Raw genomic sequence first — 14,095 nt, 5'->3', positions numbered from 1 at the left:
CCATATTTGATTTTTACAACGCATTTAACCAAAACGTGAAACTATTATCCTACCATAAAATCTACGGTATTGTGCTTTGAGGATTATTTAGAAGTAAATCGCACTAACACTTCTTGCACAACATAGCTATATTCTGAACTGATTTAATAGAACAAAATGGCAAATTGTGCTTGGAATTGCGTCATAGATAAACGAGAATTGGAAAAAGAAAACTAGCGCTTAAATCATGGATAAATCAGCTTTACTGAACTCAGTGTTGTTATATTTTCTGGTCCTTTTGGACCATGGAGTACCCTCAATTATACTGTAATAGAATTCCGCTTAAGCCGGTTTTAGTGGACGTGAGGAGTGTTGCATATTTCATTACCTCTCATGACCAGACTCAATCAAATCGAGTCTGATTTTTAATTTTGCTTGGTTGCAATCTGTGCTTCCAAAGGATCTTCTAACAGATTTTATTTAAATATTATGGATATAATACTTTCTTTCGCATTCATTTTCATTTTAGTCTTTTAATTTGGTACGTTGGAGTTCGGTAGAACTTTTTACAGCAGCTTCGTAATTCTCCGAAATAACACCATGTACCCACAAACATCTGTTCCATATTCATTCCAGAACGGCGGATTCCCGTTCCAAATAAATTTCAAATCTATTTGTCTTAAGTGCACGTTTTAAATATATAAATATTGAGAGTAATATGGAATATTGTCAGGTACAGTGAGACTTGAATGAAAGTATTCCAGTTAGTGGTTAAAATGTTAGGTAATAAGTGGGAACATAGAAAAAAGGCAAAAATATACATTTGTATATTTATATTCCTACGACAGATCTCTGTTTATTCGGTTGTCATCATTGAAGTATACTCTGTAAGTGAATCATTCCATAGGCGACTAAAACTTATATTTGCACATTGTTTCTACATTTTTATGTGATCAATTTGTTTCAGCGAGTGAGTTGACAATTGTTATTTTCTGAATATTATAAGAAGATCGAAAGCCATACTGGTACTGGCTAAGCATGTCATTATTATCATAATGTGCCAGAATGTTTGAAACAAATTTTGGAGGCAGTGCATGTGGCAGAGACTGGACTGTAGCTACTTTCTTTGGACTTTAGACCTTTCTTTCTATTGGAACGACGACTGCACTTTTCCATTGTAAGGGAACTATACCTGTTTCAGGGTAAAGATAACTAATTTCATTGATGATTTATGATATCTCATGGTGCAGATGATTATGAAAGTATTTTTGGCGATATTTCATTAAGACCACAAGCTTTGTTGGATGATAGCCCTAATAGTAGTTTGTCAACACCGTCGACAGGTATTGAAGTCTCAGGCATCTTAGGAGTTATGTGGGACAAGCAATTTTCTTACACATCTGTTTTAAGCTGGGCAGTTGAGGTTTGGAAAATACAAACAAAATGTGGACTAATGTGCGGAGACTGCCAGAGAGCTAAGGCGATTTAGTTCCTCCTTGAACACAATCCAAGCTAAATATAAGACAGAGTTTGAGGGTTTTATCCAACACTCCGATAAGTCCCGCTTGAAGCTGACCAATTTCAATTCATCATTTACTTAACCTTTCGGCGTGGAAGGGTCAGCCTATTTCAATATTGATTTCAAGGAAGACTAAATCATAATCTGAGGTGCCTAGGTTTGGGAGGGTTTAAGTGCTTTGGACTAATGATGGACGGGACTTTATTCTATGTAGGAAGTCCTCATACAGTTCTTTGCGCTTGTATTTGGACTTCAGGGAGAGAGATGACCAATCTATATCTGGGAGATTGAGATCACTTAATAATTGTACCACGAGATATGACAGTTTGTTTTGATATCTGGTTGCCTATGACAGGTGAATTTCCTGTAAATGGCAGTGCGAACTCAACCAACTTGTGTGTTCAGTCTATAATCCCAGAATACTGGTAGTGTCAGAAGACTATCTGGGGAAATTTCAAGTGTTCTGACCTCAGGTTTAAGCCAGTTTCCGTACCACATATATCGGGTTAGACCTGTTTACTAACTTACTTAATGCATATTTGTCTTGGATTTTGATTTTTAGTGATCTAAAATTGATATTGTAGCCGGGTAATATTTTCCAGATCATATGGCATGTTGTTTATGTCTCTCTCATTGCTGCTTTCTGATGTTTTTATCTCTTTGGGTATATATATTGGTCTTGTGGGTACTTTGATTATACTTATTGGTCTTGCGAGTACTTTGATTTTATTTGTGGTCATGTGATTACCAGAGTGTATGACGTCGTTCTCCCAGGTAGTTTGAGTAAAGGAACTGTTGTGTAGAACTGTGGTTGACGAATGTTTTATTTCTGCCACTTCTTTATCTGCTTGCCTTGTAAATTTACCATAGCTTTAAGAGTATCAGCATCACGTGTGGCAGATGTGTGGAGAGAAACTGTGCAGACCAGAGTCACTGTGTGTATAAAGGGTTAAGATCCCCTAGATCTTGCCTGGAATGTATACACCACCTTAACAGACATCTGAAGAAATATATACCATATGAACTGATAAATGAAGTGTTGTTATACTTGTATAGATTTGTGAGTGTTTGATAATGACAAAAGGACAGAACCACAATAATATCAATAACAATTGTTCTTTCATTTGTGTTATATTTAACACGCTTTGGGACTTAGACTTTTTCTTTTACATTAGGTTTGGAAGATGCTCTTGGCGGAGAATAGCTTCAGGTGTTTCCCCGTACTTGGATTCAGTGTTGTTTTATTTTCTGGTCCTTTGGGATTATGGAGTCCATTCATTAGATGAGCAATAGAGTTCCTCCTAAACTGGTGCTAGGGGGCGTGAGAGGTGTTGCACGTTTTATAACCTCTCATGAACAAACTCAATCAAACCGAGTCTGCTATTATTCTTTTTTGGTTGCATTCTATGTTTCCAAAGGATGTTTTTACAGATTTTTTAACTGACCTCGCCCGAGTACATTGACTTTTGACAGACTAGAGTGTTAAATCAGATTATGTATGTATGTTGGCATACTGCCTACTTGAAAGATTCAAGCTTGGGTAGGAGAACAATTTCGGAGGAGAGATTGTTCCATATAATAAGTGTTCTTGAAAAAAGAAAGAGCTAATGCAAATAGAAAGTGGATTTTTTTTTTAAAAAACATTATTAATTTTGCATCAGATCATCCAAAGATCTTAAACTAACAGAAGTTTTCAAAATATTTCAAAATTATAGTCCCGCCAAAATTCTTGATTGGAATCTTTTCGCGCTTTAAAAGTACCGCTTTATAACCAGTCATTTCGTATTTCAGTGCGCATGTCTCTCTCTCTTTCTTTTTCCGGTCGGCCAAGGCAAGGTGTGCGATACAAAAATTTCCTCCTTCCTGACCTCACTTAACATAGATAGACTAAACTGTTATACATTTCTTAACAGACTCTTCATTTAACTTTCGAAAAAGCAATTAATACAAATTTTACTTTGAAACGATGTCCCGTATATTGAAATTTAGTTGAATGGTTGGCATACCACATGAAATTATCTCCCTTGCTTAGATGTGTTGTTACTTTTCGCGATATAAGCACATGGATTGTGCTTGTACATGGTTGTTGAGCTACTTGTTCTTGCCGTATTCACACACAAGACAGTTCTTTGATGATTCATCATTTCATATATTTTAAACTAGCTTTTTTTTAGCAGGAGAGGAAGGGGTCTTGTGATATGAGGAAAAAATAGCCCAATATTTGGGCAAGGAAGTGTCTTGTGGTACGGATCCGTACCTCTAGAATCTGATTCTAGGAGTACGGATCTGTACCTCTAGACAATCCTGATAGGGGTTTTCTAGGGGTACGGACCTCCTTTTTCTAGAGATTTAGGATTATGTATATCTTAAATTTTGTTGAAAATGAAATAACAAATAAAACTTAACCAGTCTTCACTTAAAACTTGGATATAATTGGTTTACATATACCAGCGTTCACTCGATTGTTTAGCTTCTTTTTCAAAACCTAAATAACCAAGAAACTCCAAATGAATACACTGTTCCGTGCCGATTAGTTTGTTGTCAAATAAACTGTTGATAACAGCTAGATTAATGAATGAATCTATCCCTTAAATGAATTCTATTTGAAATTCACAAAAAAAAAGAAAGAAAAAAAGACATGATAATATGCATCTATTTATTTTGTTATTTAACAAGGTATAATGATAATCGGCACGGAGCTAGATACAAGATACAAATTTTTATTTATAGTCTGGTTGCAAACATAATAACATTAGCTATGAATAGCTATTAGCCGACTTAAGCTGATTGTTTAATAATCAATTAAGCCACATTAACTTGTAGGGACCCTTGTATAGTAAGCAGCTTTTCTGGGATTTTATCTAAAATCAGGGTTAGTGCCCATTATACATTGGTATCTATGGTATGTATGACTTCAGATTCTAGTGTTTCCTGCAGACTCTAAAAGGGGCATGGTGCTTCCCTTGAAAAAAGGCACTTTTAATGCGCAGTTTGGCACTGAAAGGGCATTCGTCCAAGTACGCTTGCTGGCATCATTTTACAGACACCATTTTACATACTATTTTCACATTGCATTTGAGAATCTTTCATATCTCAGATATGGGGTAGATATTTTGTATTATTCCTTAGATAATGTTTACCATACTTTCAAACATTCTTATTTTTTTACCAACATGAATTGCTTGCTTGCATTTTCAGAGACAGATATCAGGTGATAATTTAATAAGCAACAAGTTTTATTGAACAACTATCAATGCGCAACTTTATTTTGTCAATCATTACATACCATTTCACCATTGAATTACGTTAAGAGCATAGGCATTTCGTCAAATCTACATGTAATCAATGACTGTGTACCTGTATCGCTGATTAAATCCATTGTTCTTCGTTGTCAGTAAGATTTAGAAGACAAATCTACATGGAAAGTTACATTTTTCTATTGTTTTGGGCATACGAAAACGAAAGTAGAATGCTACGTAAAAAGTACATGCTGTGAAATTTGCTAGATTAGATCGTCTGCCACTATTTTTATCAAGTTTCTGCGATACATACACTAGTTTGAATCAATGATTGACTATGAATCTGTTTTTTTTTTTCTATCTAATCATACAGTATTAAGTAAAATAAACATACATGTGAATACCTATGGTTCATTGCGAATAATAACTCAAACTTTCGGCTTGCTTGAATGCGGCCGTGCACCTTCAACTTAAATTTCGGCCTTATAAAATCATTTTGACAAATTATTTACTAAAACAAAACTAGGGCCTTGCATTTTTAGTTTATTCATTTAAATCTCGATCAGGTTTTATAACTTAATCGCTAGGTTATCGGTTATTTTCATACCGATGTACGTTTTCAAATTTTCAAGATCAGCGCGTCATGAATGTGTTTTGGAAAGTACTACTTCGTATTAACAAGACATTTGTCGATTTTAATGAATTTGGTATCATTCTGAAGCTTAAATGTTTATCTTATATTATTTTTATAAATGATACCCGTGAAGGAATAAAATATATCTTGTAGATAAAATCGATGTAAAACATTTTGAGTCTGGTCATTTTTCATTGGTTGGTCAGCGATCGGCAAAGGGCAAACATTCAACATTTTATTTTTAAAGGCCTAATGAGCACATCAAAAATGTGCGACAATCAATCTACATTTTAATTGATTACAACCTTTTAAAATAATTATCCTTTAATCATGTGTTAACTGACCATTTTCAATCATCTCTTCCGTAAAAAGGCTAAATGTAGCTTCTCCGCCGACGTGCTAAAAACAAAAATTTTCATCTACTGTTTCCAATTAAAGAATCATAAAACAATAATTGATTGCATAATCCTGTCAGTTCTTAATCGGGGTCATTCACGGTTGATGCACCCACGTGTCGACCTGTTGATCAAAGCCGCTAATTGATGGTACAATACACGGAACATGCCCCGCGGACATTAGCTATCCAGGCTGGTTTTGAAAGGGCACTTTTCAAGATAAATACAAAAGCCTGATAAAATAGAAGGGCACATGGCGCAAACAGGCAGCTTGAAGGGCACCTTGGCGGCACTTCAAACGGGGCATGGCGCTGCGCCATGTTAAAAAGGCCTGCAGGAAACACTAGATACATATCAACTATATGATTTTATCTTCCTATTATTCAGAATGTGTTGCGTTATTTTCACATGTACTTCGAATTCTACTAGAAATCTTTAATAAAAATTTGTGTGGTTCTAACTTCTAGCAGGATCTTCACATTTTAAATTTAGCCTGTGGTGAACAATGTACTACAAGCAAATGAGGTCCCATTTCTTCAGTTTCATTACCCATAGATGGGCCTTAAAAATCAGATTTTTGTGCAAAGATTTGTCAACTTCAACCCTAAAATTAGCACTTTAATGATTAGCTTTACATCCTGATTTTTTAATCTAGACTCAAGGTTAAGGTCACTGGCATCAGATTTTGTAATAGTGATAGGATTCTTCCTCTTTTTGAAAAAAAAAAATATATATACTGCTCATGTTTTATGATAACGTAACCAAATATTCTGTTTGTACATGTTCTTTTTCCATTTCAGAAATAAGGCAAAATGACCAACACAAAAGGTTATCGCCGTGGTACAAGGTACATGTTTTCCCGTAAATTCAGGAAGCATGGACCCATCCCACTCTCTACATACATGAAAGTTTACAAGCGTGGGGATATTGTTGATGTTAAGGTATGTAAAATTTATTTTAAAAATCATTTAACACAGAATATGTGAGTGTAAAGTTCCTGCTTTTGAGGTTGAACTGAACAATTAGTTCCAGATCTTTTCCTTTCAAATGTCAGATGAGAAGTTTATGTTAGTGTTTGGCTGGTGAACATTACAGTTTACCCAGTATTGAATACCAACAGGTAATCTAAGACAGTTAATCCTTAAAGGTAAAAAGATCAAGTAAGCAAGTTCAGAGATACAAAATAGTTTGAATCTGTTGTTTATCTACTCCATATCTTGTATATTACAGGGCAATGGAGCTGTACAGAAGGGTATGCCATTCAAGGTTTACCACGGTAAAACTGGTAGAGTGTTCAATGTCACACAGCATGCTGTAGGTGTTATTGTCAACAAACAAGTGGGGTACGCAATCTGTTGTTCTCAAAATATTGTTCCCATCAATTTCAATTTACTGTGAACATTCAGATGTGAAACTTTTGTATTGTCAAATTCATAACCCGAATATGTCAGTTAGAGATTTCAAAGCATGTTTCATTTATAATACACATGTCTAGGGAAATTTCTAAACATTCTTCAGCATTCCACTGGCATCAGAACAGAAAGAAAATGCCTCTGTACATATGTTTTACCCTACCCCTAGGTATTCTATAAGAACAATGATCATGAACGGGAAAATATACTAACCCGTTTCAATCGTAAATTTCTCATATTAAACAAGCAGTTCAGTGAATGGGTACCTAGTGTATTGAACAAGCGATAATTTATCTTCCATCGTGCACCAGTCACATCTCAATATTCCATATTGCTGAGATTATCAACATATTTTAAGCTTTCGTCAACGTTACAGAAAGAACTTGCTTGACCTTCTGTAATGAACATCCGGTCTACAGGTCACGGTGGTGTGCACATGTTTGGCGAAATGTAAACAAGCAAAAACAGAATAAAAAAAAATCACATTTTTACAATAAAACTCGAAATGATGAATTGATCTTGTATATGATCTTTAATTTGGAATCGTACATTGGTCTGCATCTGTTCTGTTTATTTTATTCAGTTTGCACATTTACGCTGCATTTTCACATTTTAGCGAACACGTGTAGTAAAATGACGATTGACATACATTTTCACATTAATGATTAGCCAATCAGAATGGTTTTGTAATCTAGAACGGAACTTCACAAGGGAAGTTCATGCAAGTTTTTTTTGTAATGTTGAAATAACTATAAACTACGCGTTGTTTTTCTAAGATAAGATGTATTTAAGAAAAATGTGACCGAAACACAATGGAAGATAAATTACCACTTGTTTAATATCCATAGTACACATTTACTGAACTGCATGTCTTAGGTATGAAATGCGCGATTGCAACAAGTTAGTATATTTTCCCATTCATGACCATGGTTCTTATAGAATACATAGGGGTAGGGTATAACATGTATAGAGGCATTTTCTTTCTGTTCTGGTGCCAGTGCAGCATTCCCCCATTTTTAGCTCATCTGATTTTTTGAAAAAAAATGATGAGTTATTGTCATCACTTGTATGGTTGTCGGCGTCTGCGTCGGCGTTGCCTGGTTAAGTTTTATGTTTAGGTCAGCTTTTCTCCTAAACTATCAAAGCTATTGCTTTGAAACTTGGAATACTTGTTCACCATCATAAGCAGACCCTGTATAGCAAGAAACATAACTCCATCTTGCTTTTTGCAAGATTATGGCCCCTTTTGTACTTAGAAAATCAGTTTTCTTGGTTAAGTGTTATGTTTAGGTCAGCTTTTATCCTAAACTATCAAAGCTATTGCTTTAAAACTTGCAACAGTTTTTCACCATCATAAGTTGACCCTGTACAGCAAGAAACATAACTCCATCCTGCTGTTTGCAAGATTTAAAGCCCCTTTGTGGACTTAGAAAATATCAGATTTCTTGGTTAAGTTTTATGTTTAGGTCAACTTTTTCTCTTAAACTATCAAAGCTATTGCTTTGAAACTTGCAACACTTGTTCACCATCATACGCTGACCCTGTACAGCAAGAACATAACTCCATCCTGCTTTTTTGCAATAATTATTGCCCCTTTTGGACTTAAAAAATCATTTTCTTGGTTGAGTATTATGTTTAAGTCAACTATTCTCATAAACTATCAAAGCTATTGCTTTAAAACTTGCAACAGTTTTTCACCATCATAAGTGGACACTGTACATCAAGAAACATAACTCTATCCTGCTTTTTGCAAGAATGATGGCCCTTTTTAGACTTAGAAAATCATGGGTAGGACAGTATTTCTATTACACAAAAAAAATCAGATGAGCGTCAGCACCCGCAAGGCGGTGCTCTTTTTTCAGGTGTCTGCAGCATTTATTTCCTAGCTCACTTTAAGCTAATCTTGACATCTTGATAAAAATCTAGAAGCAAAATTGGAGAAAAGCCTGCCTAAAGCTTTGAATCATCTGTTACAACATGGTTGGCTATAAAACCTTGAATTCTTATCAGGCACTTTAGCTTCTCATTTCATTGAATGAGGTATTTCCAGCAGTAGACAACTAGTTCCACTTTACAGGGCCTATTACCAGAATGGGCATTAAAGAAATAAAGGAATTTAAATTTTTGGCAAAGATAACTGAAATAATAAGTTGAAAATTTAAAATGTTTAGAATCTGTGATTGCTGAAACAACTTATGATGACCCAGATTTCAGTTATCTTTAAGTAACATACTTTTGTTATGATTGGAGAACTTAAAACTAATACCCCTGACTAATAAATTAATACCAAGCATATGGTGGTAAAATTACTTACCAGTTGTCACTGATCTTCATAAAGTTTAAATAAATCTCTGGTTGCAGTAAGTGTACTGGATGTGGGTTAGTGGTTTCGGCTTTGTCGCTAAATATGTTGTGTAGAATCAGTAGAATGTTTAGGAAGAAAGTGTAATCAATGTTACTGTTGTAATTTTGAAACAACAACTGTAAGAAAGAATAGAACTTAGGAAGGAAACTACCAGTATTAAATAAACCAGGTATTTCAATGATCTCCCCAACACAGAACTTCCCATGACATTGAATAGCCACTTAGGACTGTTTAAAACTGTATTTGACTTTTGTGTTTATATTTACCAACTGCTAATCGCAAGCGTTCTGTTTTAGAAACCGCATCATCCCAAAGAGAATTAATCTCAGGATTGAGCATGTAAAACACTCCAACTGTCGTCTGGACTTCCTTAGACGTGTCAAGGAGAACTCACAAAAACAGAAGGAAGCTAAGACGTCTGGCACATGGGTTAACCTGAAAAGACAGGTATAATTAAGCTTTAACAGTTATCATGCTGGACACAATTGATTCTGCTTTTGTGACCAGTGTAGATCATGCTCAGCCTGCATATCTGTGCAGTCTGATCATGATCTGTACGCCTTTTAACAGTTAATGTTACAGTCCAAATTGAAAAAAGGACAAGTTTATTACAGAAATTTAGCAGCATAGGGGGTAATAGTTAAAATATTGTGCAAAGTTGTTTTATGTGTTGATAACCAGTTTGCTTAACAGGACTGTTGTTGAAATACAGAGATGCACATGAAAAAAAAAGCAAACTTAGTACTTCAGTTTATTGTTTAATTTAAAGTTCATGTAAAGACTTCATCTTTCTCATTATTTACCCTTGATCAGTAGTATAATTCAAACGTTTCCAATCTGTTTCAGCCTGCAGGTAGACGTTCCGCCCATTTTGTGAAGACCAAGTTTAACAAACCAGAAATACTGCAACCAATTCCATATGAATTTATTGCATAAATTGTTAAAATGTACTTGGCAGAATAAGAAAAAAAAACAAGAAAAAACTTGCATTTGTTGTTATTATATGTTTTTATCACCACACACCACTAAGAACCAAGAGCTTTTGATGGCTGTATAGAAGAATTTGGAAATTCCTAATTTTACCAGAATTGTTCGAGCCAGTCAGGAATGGTAGGTGTAGCTCTTTATGGCTCCCTGTGTATATTTAAAAAAAGCTCTTACAAGGAAGATACTTTGTTTGGCTGCAAATTAAAAAAAAATGTACTGAGATAAGCACTAAAATGTACCTTGTCATCTGTTAAACTACCTCTGTTGAAGCTGACTTTTCACCAAATTGGCAATGGCACAAGTAATTCCATATGTAAGTTTGAGTCTGAAGCTACTGGCTAAACATAGAAAAGGTTTAACCTTCACTGCAAGCTATTGTCTGTATCTATGTCTTCTTCCCCCACCATCCACTGGGGGAGACATATTGTTTTTGCCCTGTCTGTCCATCACACTTCAATAACTGGAGAACCATTTGACCTAGAACCTTCAGACTTAATAGGGTGGCAGGGCTTATGGAGTAGACGAGGGTCTTTCCATGAAAGGTCAAGGTCACAGGTGCCTGAACATTGAAAACCATTTCCGATCAATAACTTCAGAATCACTTGACCTAGAATGTTGAAACTTAATAGGATGATTAGTCATGCATAGTAGATGACTCCTATTGATTTTGGGGTCTCTCTGTTAAAGGTCGAGGTCACAGTGGACAGAACATGGAAATTCATTTCCAGTCAATAACTTGAGAACCGTTTCACCTAGAACCTTCAGACTTCAAAGGGTGGCAGTGTTTATGGAGTAGATGACCCCTATTGTTTTGGTGGTCACTCCAGCAAAGGCCAAAGGGGCCTGCACATGGAAAACAATTTCCAATCAATAACTTGAGAACCACTTAACCCAGAATGTTGAAGCTGTTAAAGGATGATTGGACATGCAGAGTGGATTACCCTTATTGATTTTGAGGTCGCTGTCAAAGGACAAGGTCACAGTGGACAGAACATGGAAATTTATTTCCAGTCAATAACTTGAGAAACATTTGACCTAGAACCTTCAGAGGGTGACAGGGCTTAAAGAGTAGATGACTCCTATTGTTTTGTGGTCACTCCATCAAAGGTCAAGGTCACAGGGGCCTGAACATGGAAAACAATTTCTGATCAATATCTTGAGAACCACTTTACCCAGAATGTTGAAACTTCATAGGATGAACTGATATTGGGGTCACTTAATCAAAAAAGGTCGAGGCAACAGGGGCCTGAACATGGAAAACCGTTTCCAATTCATAACTTGAGAACCTCCAGGCCCCAAATGTTGAAACTGATTGGGATGATTGGACATGGCAAGTAGATGATCCCTGTTGCAGCCAACCATAAGTGACTCTTTGACTTTCACTTCTGTCTATTGACTTCTTGTCTATACGACCATGCATTGGAGGAGACATGCGCTTTTTTACAAAAGCATCTTCTAGTTTCATTAAAAAGGCACGTTTGAAAAATAGGTATAATGTAATTGCTCCTGTCAATCGGTTAAAGTTGGAAACTGGACGTCTGAGCCTTCAGCAGTCAAAATTCACTGGGGGATTTATACTGTTTGAATCAGTTTACTAGTATCAAATGTCATGGTCACAAGAACGTTGTGACTATTCTGGTCAATATCTCGCTATTGTCTCTTGGATCAAAGTTCAAGGTCTCTGTGACGCGTGACTGATAAGTTCATCAAAAACTGGAGACTGATCAGCATGAATCTTCCTGTTATGATTGCCTGTGACCATTATATGACTCCTACAGTTAAAGTGATAAGGGACTGAAACTGATTTACGGCTGTAATTGGAAAATGTATTAGCATAGAATTGTCCACACACAATGTTTGGTTCAAAAGGGCACAGTGACCAGACTGAAAACGGCTGAACTGGAGCAATCAAATGCCTCAAGTCAGTAATGGAGCCTTATTGCGTTGAGGTCAGTAGGTCGTAATGACATTGAAACTGAAAACTTTCTGATAGCCTGCATGAAAAGAAAATTGCCTGTAGTCGGTTTTGGGGTCAAGGGTCAATGACATTGGAAAATGCTTTGGTCTGGTTTCCTGTCATCGGTGTATTGTGTTAGGGTGAGGTAAAGGTCAATGAGGCTGATCGTCATGAGAAAGTTCTTGTAGCTACAGCAGAAATTTGGTAAAATCAGAAGATGGATTCTGTTGTCTATAGGGAGTAGAGAAAATATCTATTTGCAAAACTTTACAATATACGCGTGAAGCATAATAATTTAAAAGAAAACAATTCCTACATACATTATCAACTTATTCATGAACAATTTCTGTAGAAGTGCAGTCCCCCACCTCCTTTGATGCATTCAGTAACTGTACAAGGAACAGAAATTATTTGGTTACTGTGCACTGGACGTTTGACGTACTGACCTCGAATCAATAATTATGGGTCAAAAGTGACCTCTGTATCAAATGTGATCCAAGACCAAAGCATTCTCTAGTTATTTGGCAAAAAAAGGTTCTACTGTTCTGGGTCAATGTGACCTTTACCTACTGACCTCAGAATCAGTAGGGGTCATCTGCTGGTCATTATCAACTTCCCTATTAAGTTTCGTGATCCTAGGCCCAAGCGTTTTCAAATGATCGTCCGGAAATGGTTTAACAATGTGACCTCGACCTTCGACCTACTGACTGGTTATTTGCTGGTCATGATCAACCCCCCTATCAAGTGTCGTGATCCTAGGCCCAAGCGTTCTCGAGTTATCTGGAAATCGTAGACCTGTTCTGGATCAATGTGACCTTGACCTACTGCCCTCAAAATCAGTAGGGGTCATCTGCTGGTCGTGATCAACCTCCCTATCAACTTTCATGATCCTAGGCACAAGCATTCTTGAGTTATCTGGGAATCGTAGACCTGTTCTAAATCAATGTGACCTTGACCTACTGCCCTCAGAATCAATAGGGGTCATCTGCTGGTCATGTTCAACCTCCCTATTAAGTTTCGTGATCCTAGGCACATTCTATGTTATCGTCCGGAAACCGTTTAACTGTTCCATGTTATAACACACTAAATAGTTGTTGTTCTTTATTCTATATAAAATTGACCTATTTCCAATGACCGCAGCACACATCAGGATCCATTTTAAATGTCTGTAACTTACATTTTCTTGAAGAATATTGTCAGTGCTAACTAAAAATCAAAAGAAAAGTGGGGGTCATGTTTGATGCAAGAAAAATGATTTTCAGTCAAACACAAACTGCATAATCAGCTAAAAAATGAGACCCCAAATTATACTGGTGGTGTATGATCTACATTTCCATGAAAAATTTTGTCATGTTGTTATTTCATTATGAAAATGCTACCTACACTTCAAGCATAGATCTGTCATGTGATTTTAGCAAAAAAAAAAATGCAAAGAAAATAAGGAAAATAGCTCTGCAGAGCAAAAAAACTGAGGACTATTTGTATCCGCCATTATGCGACTACCATTTTTTTTCGCGCCATTTTTCTATTTAGTGTCTGTATGCCTATAAAGGTCACTGTGACCTTGACTTTTGACCTACTGATTTAAAAATCAATAGGGGTCATTTG

At 36.1% G+C, this 14,095-nt stretch overlaps 1 protein-coding gene across 1 annotated transcript; it reads left to right on the top strand.

The window, feature by feature from the left end:
- The first annotated feature begins 3,235 nt into the window (after positions 1 to 3,235).
- Positions 3,236 to 10,530, top strand: LOC123556595 (60S ribosomal protein L21-like). Its single transcript, XM_045347429.2, has 5 exons — positions 3,236 to 3,334; positions 6,567 to 6,707; positions 6,997 to 7,109; positions 9,840 to 9,990; positions 10,390 to 10,530. Exons 2-5 carry the CDS (start codon positions 6,579 to 6,581, stop codon positions 10,477 to 10,479), a joined length of 483 nt encoding a protein of 160 aa, XP_045203364.1. The 5' UTR covers positions 3,236 to 3,334; positions 6,567 to 6,578; the 3' UTR covers positions 10,480 to 10,530.
- Positions 10,531 to 14,095: the final 3,565 nt, after the last annotated feature.

Source organism: Mercenaria mercenaria, chromosome 5, assembly GCF_021730395.1.
Source record: "Mercenaria mercenaria strain notata chromosome 5, MADL_Memer_1, whole genome shotgun sequence".
NCBI classification, from domain to species: domain Eukaryota; kingdom Metazoa; phylum Mollusca; class Bivalvia; order Venerida; family Veneridae; genus Mercenaria; species Mercenaria mercenaria.
Note: the sequence above shows the minus strand (reverse complement) of the source record. Positions and strands in the feature narration are given on the sequence as shown.

What these genes read in the sequence shown, in the direction of transcription:
- LOC123556595 (XM_045347429.2), top strand. Translation starts at nt 6,579, where the DNA reads ATGACCAACACAAAAGGTTATCGCCGTGGTACAAGGTACATGTTTTCC. An exon ending in GGGATATTGTTGATGTTAAG is followed by an intron (nt 6,708 to 6,996) that starts GTATGTAAAATT and finishes TGTATATTACAG; the next exon opens with GGCAATGGAGCTGTACAGAA. An exon ending in GGGTTAACCTGAAAAGACAG is followed by an intron (nt 9,991 to 10,389) that starts GTATAATTAAGC and finishes AATCTGTTTCAG; the next exon opens with CCTGCAGGTAGACGTTCCGC.